The 23689-nt window shown below is 42.0% G+C and overlaps 1 protein-coding gene across 1 annotated transcript in view; it reads right to left on the bottom strand.

The window, feature by feature from the left end:
• Positions 1–23689, bottom strand: part of trip4 (thyroid hormone receptor interactor 4) — a 125214-nt gene that overhangs the window by 55704 nt on the left and 45821 nt on the right. The window contains exons 10-11 of the mRNA XM_080216153.1: positions 19575–19699; positions 5994–6085 (exon numbers count right to left, since the gene is read on the bottom strand). Of these exons, the coding sequence (XP_080072279.1) occupies positions 5994–6085; positions 19575–19699 (217 nt within the window). The remainder of the gene's footprint in view (positions 1–5993; positions 6086–19574; positions 19700–23689) is intronic.

Here is a 23689-nt window from a genome sequence, read left to right as displayed (position 1 = left end):
ACATTCACAGGAGCTGAGTAATTTGCTCATTAGCCCTGCATAATTCTCCATTCACTTGATACTCAAATAAGGGGAATAATAGTCTCTAAAATAAAACAGCTATTTTCTCCAGATTCATTTGTGAGCAAATCTATAGCCATTGCCCTTTGAAGGCCTTTAAGTTTGTCAAACGTACAAAAGCCAAACACATAGCGACACGGTGGCACAGTGGTTAGCACTGTCTCACAGCCTCAGGGACCCGGGTTTGATTCCGGCCTCGGGTTGCTGTCTGTGTGGAGTCTGCATGGGCGTCCTCTAGGTGCTCCAGTTTCCTGCAAAGATGTGTGGGTTAGGTGGATTGCCATGCTAAATTGCCGCTTAGTGTCGGGGGATTAGCAGGGTAAATGTGTGGGGTTACGGGGATAGGGCCTGGGTGGGATTGTGGTTGGTGCAGACTCAATGGACTGAATGGCCTCCTTCTGCACTTCTATATTTCAATTGTTCTTGTCTGGCTGTGGCAGTTCAGATAATGCATTTCATTAGGAAATAATACTCCACTGCCTTGAGCTCAGACAGGTTACCTGTGAACACCTGCTTGTGATCTTTAAACATCTCCCTCTCCCTACTTCCAACCCCACGTCCTTCATTCTCCACCCTCAAACATATTCTTCCCCTCAGCTACTTAAATTGCACAATCTATTTCTATGTCAATGCCTAGATTTTGACTCTGCATTCATCACATTTCCACAGCGACTGATCTGCTGAACCACTTCTCATGTCCACCATTGATGTCCTTGATATTAGTAACCCATTTATTCTCTCACATCCTGAACAATGCCCTCAACATGGTCCACATCCTTGTTGCATCAAGTTCAAGAAATATAAACTTCAGCATATTTGGTGCACATAGTTGCCTTCTATTACTCAGTCCAACTGATTCACACCAAGTGTTCTAGGGTTCATTCTCTTGTGCCTAAGCCACACATTACTCCACAATCATCCTGCAGTGAAGAGATAATCCCACCTTCTTCTCTCTGCTACTAAATGTTTCTTTCAAACCCACCACCACCACCTCCAACCTCGCCTCCAGCAAGTGCAAGGAGCTAAATCTCCTTCAGCTGCCTCTTCTGCTTCCCCCATCTACCCAAACCTCTCCTTTGTTTTGAATCAGTGTCTGTTTTCTCAGCATCCCTTCCTCACCCCAGTGGTCAGTGACATTAAATGACTTGCAAGTATTGGCTCTCTTCCTCTCAAAGCGGCATCATCAAAAAAACATACGTATGATCCCTCTCCAATTTCTAAGTACTTAAATATGCATGTCTCATAGATCAGTGCCCATTTTTCCTGCATCTCCAGATTTGAGTCTTTTCAATCAAATTTTTGTCCTTGCCACAACACTGAGCCAACCCCAACCAAAGTCACAAATGACATCCCTGACTATGACTGTGGGACATTAACTTTCCTCATCCTATCCCCAGCTACTGACAGCTTCCTCCTCCTCCTGGCAATCGCCTCAATCACAATCTTTGTGCACTTTTGATCCCAAACAAGTTTCAAATCTCATTTCCTCTTCATCACAAAGACCATGGGTGGCACACTGGTTAACTCTGCTACCTTCACAGTGCCAGTGAACCGGGCTCGACTCCAGACTCAAGTCACTGTCTGTGCAGTTTCTCCTTGTGTCTGTGTGGGTTTCCTCCAGGTGCTCCAGTTTCCTCCCACAGTCCAAAGATTGCAGGTTAGGTTGATTGGCCATGCTAAGTTGCCCCTTTGTGTCAGGGGGCCTAGTGGGGTAAATACTTGGGGTTACGGGAATAGGGCTTGGATGGGATTGTTTTCGGTGGAATCTAATGTGGAAAACCGCCTGTGTATGTCTTGTCCACAAAAATCCAACCCGGCCAATTATCACCCCATTGGTCTACTCTTCATCTTTAGCTAAGTGATGGAATAGGCCTTTGACAGTGCTATGAAGTAGCAGTTATTCAGCAATAACCTGCTCACTGATGCTCAGTTTGGGTTCTGTCCGGCTCACTCAGTTCATAACCTCATTAAAGTTTTAGTCCAAAAATGGACAAAAAAGGAGAGTTGAACTCTGGAACTGGGGTGAAAATGACTGCTGGGGGTCAAGCGTCCCAAACATCAAACCTGCATCTGGTCAAGTGTGGCATCAAGGAGCACTAAAAAAAACCGGAGTCAATGGGAATCAAGGAGTAAACACTCTACTGGTTGGAGTCACATCCAGCACAAAGGAAGATGGATTTATTGTTGAGAGATAAATCATCTCAGTCCATGACGCAGGAGTTCCTCAGAGTAGTGTTCTAGGTCTAACCACCTTCAGCTGCTTCATATCTGCCTTCCTTCCATCATAAGATCAGAAATGGGGATGTTTGCAATGACTGCACAATGTTCAGGACCATTCATGACTCCTCAGATATTGAAGCAGTCCATGCCCAAATGCAGCAAGACCTGGATAACATTCAGGCTTAGACAGATAAGCAGGAAGTAACATCCACACAACACAAGTGCCAGACAATGACCATCTCCAAGGCAGAATCTAATCATCAGATGCATGGCAACACCACCACCTATAAGTTCCCCTCCAAGCCACACATCAGCCCGACTTGGAAATATATTGCTGCTCCTTCACTGTTGCTGGGTCAAAATCCTGGAACTCCCTCCCTCACAGCATTCTGGTTGGATCTACACCAGATGGACTGCACAGTCCAAAGATGTATGGATTAGGTTGTAAAGTTGTCCCTTAGTGTCCTAAGATGCTTAGGTGGTGGGTTTGTGGTCAGTGCAGACTTGATGGGCCGAAGGGCCACTTTCTGCACTGTAGGGTTCTATGTTTCTATGAATTCAAAGCGACAGCTTATCCTACCTTCTCAAGGGGCAATTAGGGATGGGAAATAAAATTGCTGAACCAGCCCCCGCCCTCCCCACCAACACACACAAACACACACACACACACACACACACACATCTGGTGAAACACAAACAGAAGCGTGAAGTTATTCCACTGGTTTAGACTGTCAAAAGATGCTGAATATGAACATGGACCGTCACGTCTAAAAGGGGCAATAATGATGTTTTTGGTCAATAAAACAGGCCTTTAAATAGGAAGGAGTAAGTTTGTGTTTTAGTTCACATTTATCATATCACCAGAATGGTCAAAAAAATCTTGTTGCAATGCAAGCAAACACAGCAGCCAATTTACACAAAGCAAGGCCACACAAATAGAAAGTAAGATACATAATCAGATAATTTGTTTTGGTGATACAATTTGAAGGATAAATATTGGTTGGGATTCCTGGAAAATTCCCCTTTCCTTCTTCAAGCAGTGTCCTGGGATCTTTTACATCTATGCAAAGGCCTTGGTTTCATGTCTTATCCAAACGCTGGCACGTGGACAATGCGATACAGAAACATCACTCTAACTTATTTGCTCATGGTTCTACCACAGGATTTGAAGCCATGACTCTGAATCAGAGATGAGAATGCAAATACTCAGCCAAAGCTGACATTCAAATACATAAAATATTCCTCGGGAACACATGATCAACAAAATTTCAATGTTGGGTCTTGATTCTAACTCACTTCATTCCCTCACATGTTCACCATTAGGTTTACCTGTGTCCCAGTTATTTGCTTCAATTTGGATGATGTATTCAAGTTATCTGTACCACAGTGATAACATAAAACTCAAACAAGATTTTACTACGAAATCACTATAGGAATGCAAGTTGCTATTGCTTGTCCAAATTAGATGAGTCTAACGTGTGTGACGACCAGCCAACCATTCCTCCACTATTCTTGTTTATGAAGATTTGAATTCTGTATACGGTCAATCCATTATCTTAAACGCTGCAAAATTATTTGCATATTACTTCATTTGTCATTTTCAAGGACTTGTAATCAAGCTTCCACCAAACAATGGCGTCACAGTGCTCTGTGCTGGTTAGTTTCTACAAAGAATAAGTAAACTAGACTGAAGTACTGAAATAATAAAGATTTGTACTTCTAAACTGTCTTCTCCAACTTTGGGATTTCCCAGAAAACTTTTCAGCCAATGAGCTACTTTCTGCACCCTTTCCTTTTCTTCTCCCCTATGTACACTATGAACGGTATACTTTGTCTGTATTACATGTGAAAAACAATACTTTTCACTGTATCCCAGCACACCTGACAACAATAAATCAAATATTTTCCAGTCATATGCATCAATGTCAAAGTAATGTGTGGATTTGCGCCACTAGTAGAAAAAAAAAGCTACATATAATATTTACGCTTTCAAAGTTACCATTGATATCAGAAGAAGGAAGATTACCATCAACATCTAACATGTTATTCCATGGATTATCAGAAGTAATTAATTCAATTTTTAATTCACCAGAGTGACATTTTAACTCAGCCTCTAGGTTTTAGGTTCAAGACCATAAGCACTACACCATCATTCATGAGAGGCATTTATTCGTTTTTATGGTGTAGTTTCATCACTTAATAGAAGAAAAGTTGAATAGATCGTGAGGGCTCAAGATAACACAAGATTCAATTTGATAAGCTAAAAATAGAAAGAGCTAAAGAGGTTGGCCTTTTAAATTGGTAGAAAATGTGGAAAAGGCGACTTTTTTTTCCCAGCTCATTGAGTGTTTTCTTTACTTAAAGCTGCCGTGAATAACAAGGAAAGCAGCTCAGTCATTTCATCACATCAACAAACAGAATCAGGCAGTGGGAAAGTGTCACTGTGAATTTGGAGAGAAGGTGGCTCTTGCGAACTGGAGGGTGAAGGTCAGAGAGAAAAGTGTCCCAATAAATTCAGTGAATATCGAAGGGGGAAATTACATCTGGGAACTGGTGAAGAGAGAATTCAGGAGGGAGAATGAACGACTGTTGAAATCGTTCTTGTGGAATCTGAGTGAATTTATTCCAGCTACAGTTTTCTTCTGAATTAATGAAGTATATATTTATGAACTGTGAAATAATAAACCAATTGACCATTATTAAAGTAATTGTGTCTCACAATGCATCCACATGTGAACTGGGGAGATGCAGCATTTGGAAGTGTTCACAATTTAATAAGATAACCTCACAAGAAGCTTTGCATTATTTGGAGATCTAGGCTAGCAATCCAGAACTTTTCCCAATAAATGCCCCAGGGTGCTACACTCCTGCTGCAGCAAGGTTGGAGAATCTGGCAGCAAGCCAAATCTCCATTCACTACAGCGGAATGGGAAAAATCCTGCCGGCACGAACAGTGATCACATTCCAGCCCTTTGTGCTTTCAAAGTGTCAAAAATCTTTGGGATCAATCTTCCTTTAACAATCTGACAAAACCAACTGCAGATGAACGACCAGATCACTGACATTAATTAGCCCAAAAGTCCTCTCACTAGCTCTTAATAGCTCACTAATTCTCTAAGCTTCCCATTCTGTTCATCGTCTCTTCCAACTTGCCATTTCCTTTAGTTCATTGCTCCTCTCTCCTCAATTCTCGTGAGGGCTCAGGAAAGGGAGGAAGCAAGTGAGGGAGCAAGCGGCGCTGGAGGTTCAGGGAGAGGATGGAAGGGAAACGGCGAACAGATCTCAGAAAAGACAAGTGCTGGCGTAGCTTCGTCTCCAGGAACTAAAGTTTGGCTGTTAATTCCACCTGATCAAGTGTGTGTAGCTTGGCTTTTATCCATTAATTTCCCATTGTGGGGAAGTCTACCAGTTCTTTGTTTATGAGGTGGAGCAGTAGTAAACCTCATTCAGCCATCAGGTTATGTATAATTCCAATAATCAAATGCATGGCACTTGTTGCACTGTTGTGCGCCCTCGCAGCTTACAAGGAACACATCACAAAATACATTGCACAATCAAAGAAAAACAGAGACAAGCATCTAAAGGATCTGTTACTCTGGAACACAAGTCAGATCATGAAATCCTTGTCAAAAACATGCACCCTCTGCACATACTGTTTTTCAGATATTCGAATTGGGGAGGAACATGTCTGTATTGGCAGCAGTTGCGCTTACCTGTTCACGGTACTGCTCTTGAGAGACACAATCTGTCACATCCACACAGCCCAGCAAACACCCAGTTGGATAGTCCTTGGGAAATTCAATGTCTGAAATGGAAACATTTAAAAGCTGCTTTGAGGAGATTTTGGCATTTTAAAAATATTTCTATTTAAATAATGTAGATGTGAAACATTAGAGGCAGGCAGACTCTGCCAACCATTTAGCAAGCGGGTGTTCTGGGTTAATAAGGACATTTATTACTTCAAGATTCTCAAAATGCCTCATTCAGATCTCTCAGTTTTGTATTTCCAACCAAAGAAGCATCACGGTTTGCCAGCACCTGTGCACATTTCTGGAAATAGACACACGTGCACACACATACTCATTGCTTACGGGCCAATACTTTCTGTAGCCTTGTATTTCACTTACCTCAGCCAGGCTTAGCTTGGGACCTCAATTCAACCTGGCTAACACCCTCCCAAGTCACTAATCCTTCTCTTTCCCACAGCTCTCTGTCTTAACCATCAGTACATCCCAGTTCCCAATGGCAGTGACAGCGAACAACATAAATTAACAAGGTAATAAGCTGAATTTACCACTGCGGGTATGGGTTGAGGTTACCTCTGCGGGTATGGGCTGAAAGAAGGGAGAATTATTATCACGATCTATTACTATTTGATTATGGATGATTATCAGCTGACATGGATGTGGCTGCAAGATGAGCAGTGCTGGGGCTAGAACATGTGAAGGTACATGACCTTGGGAAGGACAGAAAGCTAGGAAAAGATGATCAGGTAGCTCTGCTAATTAAGGATTACATTTGTACAGGGGCGAGGGATGACCTTAGGTATATAGATCAAGATGCAGAATCAGTCTGGGGACAGGCAAGGGGTGAAGTTTTCCAGTTGTGCCCACTCCAAGACAAGAAGTTCCTGCCAACGGTCAATGGACCTTTAGTTGGTCCAGCAAATTGTCTGTGATGATTCCTGAGAGGGTCAGACCAAAAAATCTAGCTCAAGAAATAGCAAAGATAAGAAATTAATTGTGGAAGTAGTTCACAGACCACCCCCCAGCAATAACATAGGACAGAATATATAGGAACAAAGAATATGTGCTTGTAAGAAAGGTATTGCAACAATTATAGGTGATTTTAATCTACACATAGATTGGACCAACTAGATTGGCAAATTGGAAGATGAGGCCATGTAATACATTTGAGACAATTATGCAGAGCAGCACATTCTAAAGCCAGTGAGAGCTCAGGTTATTTGAGACCTGGTAATGTGTAATGAGACAAGATTAATTTACAACTTCATAGTAAAGGAGCCTCTAGGTAGCAGTGATCATAACATGATTGAATTTCGTATTCAGTTTGAAGAGTGAAGGACGAGTATTTTCAACTTAAATAAGGACAATTATAAAGGTACGGAGACAGAGCTGGCTAAAGTGATCTGGGAAAATATGTTAAAGGGTAAGACAGTAGAGAGACAATGGCAGGCACACAAAGAGATATTTCATAATGTTCACCAAAAAATACATTCCAGTAAGAAGGAAAGATTGTGTATGAGAAGGACGCACCATTCATGACTAACAAAGAAGTTAAGGATACTCTCAAATTGAAAGAGAATAGGTATAATTCCATCAAGGTTTGTTGCAGATCAGAAGATTGGAGAGAACCTAAAGCAAATGAGGCAACAATTAGATTATGAGAGAAAGCAGGCTAGAAACATAATAGCAAGACTTGCTACAGGTAACTAAAGAGAAAAAAAAGCACTGATTCCCTTGAAAGAGAGTCTGGGGGATGAATAATGGGAAGTAAGGAAATGGTAGGACTGTTGAATTGATATTTTCTGTCTGTCTTCACCACAGAAGACACAAATAACATCTCAGAATTATTTGGAAATCAAGAGATGAAAGGGAGGGAGGAACTTTTACAATCATCAGGGAAAACGATTAGCACCAAAGATAAGTTCCAAGGACCTGATAATTTATTCGAGGAAGGAGTGTTCAAAGTCAAAATTTATTTACTAGTTCCACAAGTTAGCTTACATTAACACTACAATGAAGCCACTGTGAAAATCCCCTAGTCGCCACACTCCGGAGCCTGTTCAGGTGTATCGAGAGAGAATTTACGTGGCCAATGCACCCAAGCAACATATCTTTGGACTGTGGGAGGAAATCAGAGCACCAGAAGGAAACCCACAAAGACACGGGGAGAACACACAGACTCCGCACCGTGACCCAAGATGGAAATCAAACCTGGGTCCTTGGCACTGTAAGGCAGCAGTGCTAATTATTGTGCTACCCAGTGAGACAAAATGCGACAAACTACAGGCCAGTTAGCCGAACAGTGGTCATAACGAAAATGCTAGCATCAATTGCTGAAGAGGTCATAGCAGGGCACTTAAATCTTAATGCAATCAGACAGAGACAACATGGTTTTGTGAGAGGGAAATAGTATTTGTCTAAATTATTAGAGTTCCTTTAGGTGATGAAAGGCAGTGTGGATAAAGGGGAACCTGTAGACGTGATGTATTTGGATTTCTAAAAGGCATCTGTAAGGTACCACACCAAATGTTACAACACAAACTGAAGAGCCCATGGTGTAGGAGATAACATAGGTGTATGGACGGAGAATTGGTTCACCAACAGAAAGCAGAGAATAGAGATAAAAGGGTTGTTTGAGCTGACAAGCTGTTACTCAATGCTGAGGCCTCAACTACTTATGATATATGTCAATGATTTGGATGAAGGGACTGAATGTACGCTTGCCAGATTTGCTGCTGACACAAACGTGTAGGAGACTAAGTTGTCAAGAGGAAGTAAAGATAGGTTAAGTGAGGGGGCAAAATTTTGGCAAATGGATTATCATGTGTGAAAACGTGAACTTGTCCACAATGACAGGAAAAATAGAAAAGCAGTATACTCCTTAAATGGAGAGAACTCAGCAATGCAGATGGATCTGGGGCCCTGCTGCATGAATCATATTAAGGTTAGTATGCAAATACAGCATGTGATTCAGTAGGCAAGTGAAATGTTGTATTTTAATGACAGGGGAATGGAATATTAAAATATGGATGTTTTGCTGCAGCTGTACAGGAAATAAGTGAAACTGAATCTGCTATACTGTGCTGACCTTTACTCTCCTTACTTGAGAGGAGATGATTGCCTTGGAAGCAGTTCACAGAGCATTCACCGGAGTGATTTTTAGGATGAGGAAAGTTTGAGTTTGCATCCATTAGAGTTGAGAAGAACGAAAGGTGATCTTATTGAAACATATATGACCTTCAGGGGGCTTCAAAGGGTGGATGCTGAGAGGATGTCTCCCCTTGTGGGAGAGACAAAAACTAGGGAACAAAGTTTAAAAATAAGGGATCACCAATTAAGACAAAAAGGAGAATAGTTTTGTTTATCAGAGGTTTGTAAGTCAGTGAAATTCTTTCCCACTGAATATTTCTAAGGTTAAGGTATCAAAGCTTATAGGAATTAGACACGAAAATACAGTTGAAGTCACAGTCAGACTGACCATGATCTTATCAAATGGCGGAGCAGGCTCAAGGGTACCGAATGGGCTATACTCCTGCTCCTCATTTGAATGGTTTGTATGCCTAATTAGCTATGCTCCTTGACAATTCCATCTAGCAGGACTATAATGTCCCAGTCTGTAAAGGAGGGTTCATATTGATGGATCATTTTCAATAAGTTTCCCAGACTCCAGTCAGTATGTGAAATACTATCCAATTATATGTTTTAAATATCAGCTTATTGTGAGGGGCATTTGAAAGAGTGGAACAGGAAAAATTGTGCCTGCTGACAGAAGGGTCAATATCCAGAGGATACAAATCGAAAATAATTGGCAAAATAAGCTTGGAGGCAGAGAGAGAGAGAAAAATGAGGAGAACTTTTGTTTTTAAACATAATGAGTTGTTGTGATCTGGAATACGCAGCCTGAAGCAAATTCATAGCAAGCTTCACGGGGAATTGGATAAATACTTACAAACTGAATAATTTGCAGTGGAAAGAATGGGACAAATTGGATATAGCTTGTTCAAAGACACAAAGGGCCGAATGGCCATATTATTATATGAGCTGTTCAAAAAGAGCAGCTGTTATTTTCACAAATATGCACCACCTAATACTGTAGGCACAGATACTAAAAACAAAACCACTATTGCTCAGTGATTTGGCAAGTTGATCGTTTTAAAAGACATTATCTGCACAAAGAGTTGAACATGTCCTGAGGCCACGAGGCATTGGAGAGGTTGCAGAAACTGCTCCTGGCCCTGCCCAGCATCCAGGTCAGAGGTGAGTGCCTGGGACACACTGCTGGCATACAGAACGTGGGAGTAGGAGATAAACGATATCCGAAAATCACTGCAGTCAGGTGATTTATGGTGGGGTTAAGTTTGAAGGTGGATCAGGCAGGACAACGTGCCAGGCAGCAGTCAGAACGCAACCTCAGAAAGAGTAAAGTACCGTCATCTGAGGAGAAAGAGTTAGTGAAAATCTAAAAATTGTGCCTATGTTGATGCATTTCCTTTGACCTGAAAAGTTCCAACAGCAATGAATTAAATATATTACACACAGGCACAGAATGGATCTAACTGAAAAAAAAATAAGATTCTTCACTGTCAACATACTCATCTGCTAGACCAGTTATCAAGGGATTTAACTTTAGAGTTGTAGAAATTGCAGCAACAATTTGCACACAGACAGATCTCGCTAACAATGTGACAATCGTCAGATTGCCTTTTAAATAATACTGGGTGAGGGATAAATATTGGCCAACATACCAAGGCAAGCTCCCCTGCTGTCCTTCAGAACAGAAAGAAGTCTCACAATACCAGGTTAAAGTCCAACAGGTTTATTTGGTACGGCAAGCTTTCGGGGTCTCGCTCCTTCTTCAGGTGTGTGAGGAATTGCATATATAGACACAAACGGTTGGAATGCGAGTCTTTTGCAAGAAGATCACGCGTATCGACACAGACGTCAAGTTTCTACAAATATGCAAGAAAGTAGACAAAATATCACAAGACTCACATTCCAACCATTTTCTGGTACACTGAGTTTGTGTCTGTATGTGCCCTGTTTATGAATACAACTCCTCACTCATCTGAAGAAGGACTGAGACTCCGAAAGCTTGTGCTGCCAAATAAACCTGTTGGACTTTAAGCTGGTGTTGCGAGACTTCTTACTGTGCTTACCCCAGTCCTACGCCGGCATCTCCACATCTTCAGAACAGAACCAGGGGATCTTCCACATTGACCTGAGAAGCACTAGGGACCTGGGTTCAATTCTGGCCTTGGGTCACTGTCTGTGTGCAGTTTACATATTCTCCCCATGTCTGTGTGGGTTTCCTCCAGGTGCTCCGGCTTCCTTCCACAGTCCAAAGATGTGTGGGTTAGGTGCATTTGCCATGCTAACTTGACCTTAATGTCAGAGGGATTAGCAGGGTAAATATGTGGGGTTCTGGAATAGAGCCTGGGTGGGATTGTGGTTGGTACAAACTCGATGGATCAAATGGCCTCCTTCTGCACTGCAGGGATTCTATGATTCTTCTACGAAGTCGGAGGGAGTTAATGCGCTGTTCAAGAGACAGTGTATCTGAGACTGCAGCACCTCCTCAGCAGTGCAATGTCATGTCGGTCTGGATTTGAAAACAAGTGGCCAACATTTAACTGTGAATTAGCCCACTAAACCTAATCCCCAAATTTGTCAATGTTTGCTGACACAAATCGTGATGGACCAAATTTCCCTCTGGAGCATGGTAACCTTGAATTATTGTTACAACAAATCAGTGAACTAGGTTAAGCTTGTGGAGAATGGTCATTTATCGTTCCACATTACAAGGAGCATCCAAACAAGAGTGACTGGAACTGCTGACAAAACAGAAAAATCCGTGTGTGTGGTTATCTCCTTCAGAAGTCAATTAACTTTGCTGCCATTCCTTATCTATTAAAGCATTTTGCTGCTTAAATAAGACTGTCACTTATAATCTGGATCAAACCCAGTCTTGGAAGAGCTGAGGTGGCAGGAAATGAAATTAAGTCTTTCTCAAGTCCCAACTACACAGCGTTTATTCACCTCTTCCTCTCTATTATTTACCCTCAGATAGACCCGCTGTCTGAGGGTGCAGCATCCCCTCACCCTATTTCTCTACTTGGGTGGATATCATGGTCTTTCAGTATCTGTGTTTTCTATCACCAGTGACCAGGAGCTTATTTGCCTGCAGCACAATAGTGGCTGCAACTAAAATTCACTTCTTTTTTTTAAAGTCATTTGTGGGACATGGGCGTCACTGGCTGGCCTACATTTATTGTAAGAAGTCTCACAACACCAGGTTCAAGTCCAACAGGTTTATTTCGTAGCGAAAGCCACGAGCTTTCAGAGCACTGCTCCTTCGTCAGGTAAATGGGACAAAGGAGCAGCATTCTGAAAGCTAGTGGTTTTTGCTACCAAATAAACCAGTTGGACTTTAACCTGGTGCTGTGAAACTTCTTACTGTGTTTACCCCACATTACAACAGTTATTGTCCATCACTAGTTGTTCCTGACCTGAGTGGCTTGCTAGGCTACTTCAGAGGGGTAGTTGAGAGTCAACCATATTGCTGTAGCTCTGGAGTCACAAATAACTGGGTAAGAAAAGCACTGATGTTCCAAAAATGACATCAGTGAATCAGATAGGTTTTTCCGACAATCGACAATGGTTTCGTGATCATCAGTGCATTCTTAATTCCATATATTTTTCATTGAATTCCACCAACTGCCGTGGCTGGATTCAAACTCAGGTCCTCAGAATATTAGCTGAATTTTCTGATCAATAGCCTAGCGATAATATTACTAGGCTATTGCCTCCCCTGAAGTGGCTATTTAGCACTGCTGCCTCACAGCGCCAGGAACCCGGGTTTGATTCCCAGTTTGGGTCACTGTCTGTGTGGAGTTTGTACATTCTCCCCCTATCTGCGTGGGTTTCCTCCAGTTTCCTCCCACAGTCTGAAAGACATGCTGGTTAGGGGCACTGACCCAAACGGGCACCGGAGTGTGGCAACTCGGGGATTTTCACACTAACTTCATTGCAGTGTTAACGTAAACCTTACTTGTGACTAAAAAATAAACTTTAAAAATTTTACTTCCTTGGCTATAAAGCACCAGAAAGCTAAGGGGCTTTCTCAGAGAGGTGTTTAAAATTAATTTCAAAAAGCCTTTGAAAAGATGCTACGTGATTAGCTTATGGAGTCGGGGGCAAGGAGCAGTTAGCTGGCTGCAGGGAGAAAGCAGAGAGTAGGGGCAAAGGATAACTTTTCAGAAGATGAACAGCGGACTTCCAAAAGCGATCTTAACTGGGACACTAGTGTTCGGAATTCAAATTCCAATTTAGGCTTTGGAATCAAAAATGAAATTTCCAAATTTTCACAGGACACCAAACTGAGTGATAAATTACAAGAAGTCATCAGTGATGTCCACTGTAGTGGATCGGATCTCAAACAATGACGACACAAAGTACAGGAAAGAGAGAGAATCTGGTGAATTAGTACGACGGCAATAATCTCTCCCTCAATGTCAACAAAACGAAGGAGATTGTCATCGACTTGAAGCGTAAAGGAGGACATGCCCCATCTACATCAATGGAGGCAAAGTAGAAAGAGCTTCAAGTTTTTTGGTGTCTAGATCACCAACAATCTGTCCTGGTCCCCCCCATGCAGGCACGATAGTTAAGAAGGCCCACCAACGCCTCTACTTTCTCAGAAGACTAAGGAAATTTGACATGTCAGCTATGACTCTCACCAACTTTTACAAATGCACCATAAAAAGCATTTTTTTCTAGCTGTATCACAAGTTGGTATGACCTCTGCTCTGCCCAAGACAGCAAGAAATTACAAAGGGTCATGAGTAAAGCCCAATCCATCACTTAAACCAGCTTTCCATCCATTGACTCTGTCTACACTTCCTGCTGCCTCGGAAAGGCAACCAGCATAATCAAGGATCCCATGCATCCCAGACATGTTCTCTTCCACCTTCTTCTGTTGGGAAAAAGATGCAAAAGTCTGAGATCACGTACCAACCGAGTCAAGGCAGCAGGAAAGCTGTCCATCAGACTTTTGAATGGATCTACCATATATTAAGTTGATCTTTCTCGACACCCTTGCTATGACTGTTAACACTAAATTCTGCATTCTCTTCTTTCCTTCTTTATGAGCGGTACGCTTTGTCAGTATAGTGTACAACAGTACTGTACTGTAATATGTGACAGTAATAAATCAATCCAAAAACTTCCAGATTGGACTTTGATTTGATTTGATTTGTGGTCACATGTATTAGTAAACAGTGAAGAGTATTGTTCCTTGCACGCTATACTGACAAAGCATAACATTCATACAGAAGGAAAGGAGAGAGTGGAGAATATAGTATTAACAGTCATAGCTAGGGTGTAGAGAAAGAACAGCTCAGCGCGAGGTAGGTCCATTCGAAAGTCTGATGGCAGCAGGGAAGAAACTGTTCTTGAATCGGTTGGTACTTGATCTTGGATTTTTGTATCCTTTTCCCAACGGAAAAAGTGGAAGAGAGTATGTCCAGGACGCATGGGGTCTTTGATTATACTGGCTGCTTCTGAGGCAGCGGGAAGTGTAGACAGAGTCAATGGGTAGAAGGCTGCTTTGTATTACGGACTGGGCTTCATTCACGACCTTTTGTAGTTTTTTGCAGTCTTGCAACCAGAAAGAATGTTTTCTATGTATAATTGGACATAAGAGGCAAATGAATTTCAGCATTCAACAGGTGACATATTTTCTAAACAAAAATAGGAAGATCGCAAATTATGAGGAAAAGAAGAATCTGACTGGGATAAATCACAAAGTAGCAGCACAGGTTCATAAAGTCACAAAAAAGAACACATCTGATTATAAACTGCCTTTAACAAAATAAAATGTCCCAAAACACTTCACAGAATTGTTAGCAAACCAAGTCACAAAGAAATATTAAGACAGGTGACCAAAACTTTAGTCAAAGAACTAGGTTGTAAGCAGCATTTTAAAGGAGGAAACATGAGTGGTAGACAGAATTAGGCACAGATTTCCAGAGCATTGGGCCTTGGCAACTCAAGGCATGGCTGTTGACAGTGGAACTAAAAAACGCGCAGAGGACTTGCCAGGGCTGGAGTGTTTCAGCTATGAGTTTAAAGTTTATTTATCAGTGTCACAAGTAGACTTGCATTAACACTGCAATTAAGTTACTGTGAAAATCCTCTAGTCGCCACATTCCGGCACCAGTTCGGATACACTGAGGGAGAATTTAGCACGGCCAATGCACCTAACCAGCACGTCTTTTGGACTGTGGGAGGAAACCAGAAAACCTGGAGTAAACCCACGCAGACAGAAGAGGCTGGATTAAGCAAGGATTGCTTTCCTTTGGGCAGAAAAGACTGAGGGGGGAAATTTATTAAAGCATACAGAAGTATGAGGGATATAGATAGGAAGACACTGTCCCTTAGGAGAGTGGTCAATATCCAGAGATCAGAAATTTAAGGCAAAGGGATTTAGAGGCAATTTGAGGAAAAACCTTTTCACTCAGAGCTGGTGGGCAGCATGGTGGCACACTGGTTAGCTCTGCTACCTCAGTGCCAGGGACCCAGTTCAATTCTGGCCTTGGGTCACTGTCCATGTGGACTTTGCATATTCTCCCCATGTCTGCATGAGTTTCCTCTAGGTGCTCAGGTTTCCTCCCACAGTCAAAAGATGTGTGGGTTAGGTTGACTGGCCATGCTAAATTGACTCTAGTGTCAGGGGGACTAGCAGAGTAAATATGTGAGGTTATAGGAATAGGGTCTGGGTGGGATTGTGGTCAGTGCAGGTTCGATGGGCCAAATGGCGTCCTTCTGCACTATAGGATTGGTATGGTGAAGATCTGGAATTCGCTGCCTGAAAAAGGTAAGGGAGGCTGGAATCCTCAACATTTGAGAAGCATTTAGATGAGCACTTGAAACACCATGGCATACAAGGCTACAGACCAAGTGCTGGAAAATAGGATTAGGATAGATTGGTGCTTGATAGCCGGCACAGACACGATGGACAGAAGGGCCTATTCTTGAGCTGTAAAACTCTCTGACTCAAAGATTAAAACAGCTATGCTCAAGAGACCAGAATTTTGGGGGTGAAGATATCTCAAAAAGTTGAGGGTTGGAGGAGATTACAGAGATAGGGAAGGGTGGGACACGGCAACAGAAATTCGAAAGCAAAGATAAGAATTTTAAATGGAGGTGTTGCTTCATCAGGAGCCAATGTAGATCAGTACACATGGAGAGACTTGGTGAATGGGGCTTGCTGCAAGTTAAGACACAAAACACAAGGATTTATTTCTAGTGGGGATGAAATAGAAAAGTAAAGAGGTTTGTTAAACCTCTGTCAAACTTTGGTTGGACAATATCTGTGCAGAACTCTGCAGTCAGCATTACAAAATGGATATAAAGTCACAGGAAAGAGTTAAAAAAGCCAGTAATCTACATCAACTAGCTGGGTTTAACTCAAGGGTCAATTGACATTGGTTGGCTTACGCTGACCTTTTATTCCATCGCTCATTTTGTTTTGAAATTCAGCTTTTAAAGGCAGGTGCCTGTTTTGGGTAGAGAACGGAACGTGTCCCCCAGCTAATTAGCACCCAAAATCTCAGTCCAGATGCCAGAACTGCGAGGTTCGACTCATCAGAGTTTTAAAAGGTCTCTTGAAAAAGAGAGGCTGTGTGGTGGCCGAAAAAGAATCTTCAAAATTATGAAAGGTTTAATAGAGCAAACATCAGAGATTTTACACTTGTGGGAAAAAGCAATCTAGAGGCTATCAACTTGGTTGACTATGCAGTCTTTGCACATTTGTCCTGTGACTGCGCGGGTTGATTCTTCAAAAGGAACTCTCCAAAATGCAACTAATGAAAATACAACAAAACTCACTCCAATTTATAATCAAAGAAAGGATTTAATAAAGAAACATCATTACTCCACCCTGGGCCACCTCAAGCTCCCCACAGTTCTATACGGTTTCTTTTTTTATAGTGAATCAGCTGGTCAGCTGATTGTTGCATCACTCTGTAATTGGTTCCATGGTTTACTGTGTCAGCTGACCCTTACATCTTGTTCCATTGGTCACACTACATCCAAAAAAAAGTTGTCACTGGTTACATTCTAACATGGGTGCTCCAGTTTCCTCCTACAGTCAGTCTGCGCAGGGAAGCTGTACAGGTTAAGTGGATTGGCCAGGCTAAATTGGCCCTTTAGTGTCCAAAAATGTGTAGGTTAGATGGATTAACCATGGGAAATGTGTGTGGTTAGAATAGTAAAAAGTCTGACAACACCAGGTTTTAGTCCAACCGATTTATTTGATAATACAAGCTTTCGAGGGGACTGCCTCTTCGTCAGGAACTAAAACCTGGTGTTGTCAGACTTTTTACTGTGTTTACGCCAGTCCAACGCCGGCATTCCCACATCATGGTTAGAATAGGGCAGGGATGGGTGGAATACTCTTGATGTGGGGATGCTGGTGTTGGACTGGGGTAAACACAGTAAGAAGTCTCAAAACACCAGGTTAAAGTCCAACAGGTTTATTTGGTACCAAACGCCACTAGCTTTCGGGGCTTTTCCCCTTCATCACCTGATGAAAAAGGGGAAAAGCCCTGAAAGCTAGTGGCATTTGATACCAAATAAACCTGTTGGACTTTAACCTGGTGTTGTGAGACTTCTTACTGGAATATTCTTGTCAGAGTCAATGCAGACTCAATGAGCTGAACAGCCTCTTCTGCACTGTAGGGATTCTATGGTAATGTAAGATAGTAAAGAATAAATTAAATAGCGAATCCAAATTAAACCTGTACCCAGAAGAGAATGTGAAACCTAGTTTCACAGGCAACATCTGAGGCAAATAATATTAAAGTGGAAGCTTGATAAGCCTATGGAGGGCAAAGGAATAGAGGATTGTATTTAAATTGAGATGAGGAAGAATCTCAGGTGGTGTATACTTCATGGATTAGTGGGCTCAAACACCTGTTTCTGAGTTGTATATTCCATGTTTGTGATAGGTAATGATAAGGGAACTGGATAGGGACATAAAGAAACAACTTCCTCTATTGAAACAGCTCAGCCCAAGGAGGGTTGACCTTAAAGTCGGAGCAAGGTCATTAAGAAGGATGTTTTCCTCCCACACAGAAGAACAGTGGAATTTGGAGCTTGCCTCCCCAATAGACTATGAAAGACAAGTTAAAAGAGACATTTTCAAGACTGAGTTTGATTGATAGATACAGCTCTGCTGCCTTCCCAGTTGTTCCAAGAAATTCTCAGCAAATCATCACAGCAACTTGCAGTACATTTAGCATAACAGAAAAATTATCTGACAAAAATAGACACAAACAAGGAAAGTCAGGGTTTAAGCAGCTTCTTAAAGTAAGTTTAAGTTTATTTGTCAGTGTCACAAATAGGGGCTTACATTAACACTGCAATGAAGTTATGTGAAAATCCCCTAGTTGCCACACTCCGGTGCCTGTTCAGGTACACGGAGGAAGAATTTAGCAAGGCCAATGCACCTAACCAGCACGTCTTTCGGACTGTGGGAGGAAATTGGAGCACCCAGAGGAAACCCACGCAGACACGGGGAGAACATGCAGACTCCACATGGACAGTGACCCGAGGCAGGAATTGAACCCGGGTCCCTGGCACTGTGAGGCAGCAGTGCTAACCACTGTGCTACCATGCCATCCCAGTTGATGTTGAGGTTGAGTGAGTTCAAGGAGAGAATTTCAGAGCTCAAGGCTTTTACACAGCTGAGAGCCTGGCCATTGTTGCTGTGGTGAAGGAAGAGGCTAGAATTGGAGAAATTCAAAGTTCTCAGTGGATTGAGAGGATGGAGGTGGTCACAGAGATTGGGAAGTGCATGGCCACGGAGGTTCTTGAATATGTGGGAGAGAATTTTAAAAAGGAGGCATTGCAGGAGCCATGTCGGTCAATGAGCACATTGCGTATTCCACCTGGACTGATGTTTAACGTTTAATACATTGGGGCATTTAACGTTTTTTCAAAACTCATTTCATGGGATGAGGGCATTTGTTGCCTCTGCTTAATTGCCCTGAGTGATTTGCTAGGCCATTTCAAACGCTGGTTAAAGAGTCACATGTAGGCTAGACTGGGAAAGGATGTCAGATTTCCATCCCGAACGGGGCACAGTGACTCAGATGGATTTTTAGTAATCGATGCAAGTTAATGACACTATTTTTATGTCCAGGTTTCATTGCCTGAATTTAAATTCCAGCTGCAGTGGTGGGATTGAACTGGGATTCCCAGAGCATTAACCTGGATTACTAGTCAAGTGGCATGACCACTATGCCATCATCTCAATCTAGCACTCTACCAAAAACAATTAGCTTTAAAAACTGAATTTCAAAATAGAATAAGATCCAGAATACAAAGGTTAATGTAGCCAATGTTAAAAATCTTCAGATGAATCTAGAGATTAAAGCCAGCCATTTAAATTAGATTACCCAATAACTCGAAGCGAGTATTCCAATATCACTATTGTTGATTGGCTGGACCTATTTTGAAGCAAAGTAGAGTTCTGGAGTGATTTACCTCTGCCATACATTGCCCTGTACGTCCCTTCGATCTCAGTTATTTCCTGTGGCGATGGTGTTTTGGCAGCAGCTGCAATCCATAGCCTGCCTCGGTGCGACGTGTACCAGGTCCTGCCCTCTGTCCTAGGAACACAAGGCAAAAAGGACATTAAAAACGTACAAGTTCCACACAAAATACTATGGTTATGTATCTTTAGGCAGGAATACTCCACATACAACCATTCGACCATGGGCTTTCTGCAAAATGTATGAAGAAAAATATAATGAAAAATTTGATTTAAGTCCAAATGTTAACTCTGTTTCTCTCTCAACAGATGCTGCCAGACCTGCCACATTTTTCCAGCACTTCGATTTTTATCCCATCTTTTTCTAGTCGTTTCATGTAACTGAAGTCCGTCATCCCTGTTTCATTCTAGTAAGCCTCCTCTGCATATAAATATGCTGATTAACAGTTACATCAGGCGATTCCTCCTTTAATTTTCCTATTTCTACTCTCTGCACAAAACAAAGCTGCAAACACAAAGAGGATAAAGGAAAAGAAAGGAAGCTTATACCGAGGGCTTAATACTCAGAAAACCCAGAGGCGTATGAAAAATTTAAGGGTACATTATAAAGGTAATTAGGAAAGCAAAGTTGGTGCGGCATGGTGGCACAGCAATTCGCACTGCTGCATCACAACATCAGGGACCCAGGTTCAGTTCCCGGCTTGGGTCACTGTCTGTGTGGAGACTGCACGTTCTCGCCGTGTCTGCGTGGGTTTCCTCCAGCAGTCTGAAAGACATTAGATGCATTGATCCAAACAGCAGCAGAGTGTGGTGATTCGGGGAATTTCACAGTAACTTCATCCCATCGTTAATGTAAGTCTTACTTGTGACTAATAAATAAACTTTTTAACTTTAAGAGATAACATGAAAAAAAACACTGGCAACTAAAATCAAGCAAGACCCAAAAGATTTTCAATAAATATAAAAAGAGCAAATAGGTAACTAAAGAAAGAACAGGCTTATTAGGGACTAAAAGGGTAACTTGTTTGTGGAGGCAAAGGATATGGCAAGTATATGCCTTGTTGCTCACCTTATCTACCTATCCGGCCACTTTCAGGGATCAGTGCCCGAGGTTCCTCTGGTCATCTGCACGTCTCAGTTACGCCACCGATTTATTTTATATTCCTTTGTGTGCAGTTCTAGTCATTGCAATATTGAAAAGTTGTGACTGGACGAGAGAGAAGATATGAAAATGTTGCCTGGATTGGAAAATTTTAGTTATGAGGAAATATTGGATAGGCTGTGGTTTCTTTGAAACAGAGGAGGATGAAGGAAACTGAATGGTTGTTAATGAATATATTGTGTCTGTTTTCACAAAAGAGAGGGACAATATAGACATTGCAATCAGGGAGGAAGAGTATGAAACATTACATAGAATTAACATAGTGAGAGAGGAAGATAATGGGTTTAACATCTTTGAACATGGATAAATCCCTGGGCCCAGATGAAGCATACCCTAGGCTGGTAAGGGAAAAAAAAGAGGAGAAATATTGGATGCTCTGATTTTCATTTTCCAGTCCTTTTTGGTTACTGGTATGGTGCCAAAGGATTGGAGGAGAGCTAACCTTTTGCCATTGTTTTAAAAAGAAGAAAAGATAGACCAAGTAATTACAGGCTAAACACCCTCACATCAGCAGTGGGAAGTGTTTTGAGTGACTGGATAAATCTTCACTTAGAAAGACATGGATTAATCAAAAATCAACGCGGATTTGTTAAGGGAAGGTTGTCTCTAACTAAATTCTGATAAAATTTTTTGAGAAAGTAATAAGGTCAAAGATGGCAGTGCACATGGTGGAGTCTGTACGGATTTTAGTATTATTATAAATTCCCACATGGTCCTGAAAGTAATAGCCCATGGAATCCAAGGCAAAGTAGCAATTTAGATCCAAAATTGATTCAGAGGCAGTAAGAATATAATGGGTGATGGATGTTAATGTGACTGGAAGGTTGTTTCCAATGAGGTTCCACAGGCCTCAGTACTAGGACTCTTGCTATTTGGAATATATACCAACAATTTGGTCTTGAGTATAAGGGGATGATTAAAAATTTGCAGGCGATACAAAAATCGACTGGATGGTTGACGATGAAGAAGGAAACAGTAGACTGCAGGAAGATATCAATGGACTAGTCAAGTGGGCGGAACAGGAGCAAATGGAGTGTGAGGTAATGCAGTTGGAGCAGGCTAATAAGGCAAATGAATATAAATTAAACAGTAGCATAACTGAGAAGTGTAGATGAACAGAGGGACCTGGGCCCAGATCCCTGAAAGTGGCTGGATAGGTAGATAAGGTGATCAAGAAGGCATATACTTAACCCAGGTACAGACCATAAGAGCTTGGAGGTTATACTGAAACTGCTCAAACAGTGTAAAACAATAAACTGTCCAAAGATGTACAGATTAGGGGTAATTAGCCATGGTAAATGTGTGGATTACAGGGATATGACAGAGAGGACCAGGTAAAATACTGTCAGTGAGTCAGTACAGACCTGATGGGCTAAATGGCCTCTTCTGCACTGTAGGGCTTCTATGATGATTCTATGATGGGAATCAGAAACTCACTGTTTGGAAAGATGGTAGAGACATTGGATATGAAGTTGAGCTGTATTAACCTACAAAACTAAGGACCAAGAGCTGGAAAACAGCATTAGGCTGGATGGGTTACTTGTTGGCCAACAGGGACATGATCAGACAAATAGCCTCATCCTTGCTGTCAATTTCTGATTTTTACAGTGTGTAAATAAGAGAATGGTGATGTAAATGAGCATTTGGCTTGATGTTTTTCGTTACAGTTGCTCTGGGCCAGGTCCAGGCCCAATGCACTCCATCAACTGGAGGAAGCAATGCAATGACAGACTTGGAATGGAGGGTCACATGTAAAGGAGACTGAGTCCATCCAAATGAAAATGGCCCCAACAATTGGCAGTCTGTTTGTGGCTATTGGATTACACAGAAAGGCACACTACAATGGAATAAATGCCGATGCTGAAATCTGAAACAAAAACAGAAAATGCTGGAAAATCTCAACAGAACTGATGGCATCTGTAGAGAGAATAGAGCCAAGTTTCCAGTCAGGATGACCCTTCATCAGAGCTAAAAACAAAGAAAACCAGATAAGATTTACACTATGGAGGATGGGATGGGACTATAATGGAAGAAAAGGAATGTAAATGGTGATGATAAAGGCTGAGAAAGATGTTAAAAGCATCCATTATGTTTTCAGAATGTGTGAATAGCCGAACAAAAGTAGAGATTGTTAAGTGACGACCCGAGCAATGTGGCAGTTGGCCCAGGATGGAAGGGGGTGGCTGTTTTGGATTCAAGATGAGGAACAAGATTTCAGAAGTGGGAAAAAAAAGAATAAAATTAATAAAAATGAGAAGAAAAGATGAAATGAAATAAAATAAATGGAAATTGGGTGAAGGTGGGGAGGACGGTTCATGCTTTGAAGTTGTTGAACTCAATGTTCAGCCCAGAAGGCTGTAAAGTGCCCAATCGGAAGATGAGGTGCTGTTCCTCCAGTTTGTGTTGGGGTTCACTAGAACATTGCAAAAAGCCAAGGACGAACATGTGGACAGGAGAGCACGGTGGGGTGTTGAAGTGGCAAGTGACAGAAAGGTCAGGGTCCCACTTGTGGACAGGCCAAAGGTGTTCCGCAAAGCGGTTACCCAGTCTGCATTTGGTTTCTCCAATGTGGAGTAGACTGCATTGGGAGCAGCAAGTACAATCAACTAGATTAAAGAAGTTGTACATGAGGCTTCACCTGAAGAGAGTGTTTGGGACCTGGGCTGGTGAGATGGTTAAGGGGCAGATGTTGCACTTTCTACGCTTGCATGGGAAAGTGCCGTAGGCAGGGAGTGAGGTGTGATGGAGGAGTGGACCAGGTTGGCTTGGAGAAAATGGTCCCTGCAGAATGCTGACAGGGAAAGTGAGGGGAGTAGTGGCATCACGTTGGGGGAAATGGGGGAGGATAATCCTGACTACGATGGAAGTAGTCTTGCCTTTTGAGAGTTTACAAAATCCCACTGAATTTAAAACCTTCTTTTCATAATCACTAAGTCGCAATGTCAA

This window comes from Carcharhinus amblyrhynchos, chromosome 32, assembly GCF_965287045.1.
Source record: "Carcharhinus amblyrhynchos chromosome 32, sCarAmb.v2.hapA, whole genome shotgun sequence".
Taxonomy (NCBI): domain Eukaryota; kingdom Metazoa; phylum Chordata; class Chondrichthyes; order Carcharhiniformes; family Carcharhinidae; genus Carcharhinus; species Carcharhinus amblyrhynchos.
This window is presented reverse-complemented; position numbering and strand designations above follow the sequence as displayed.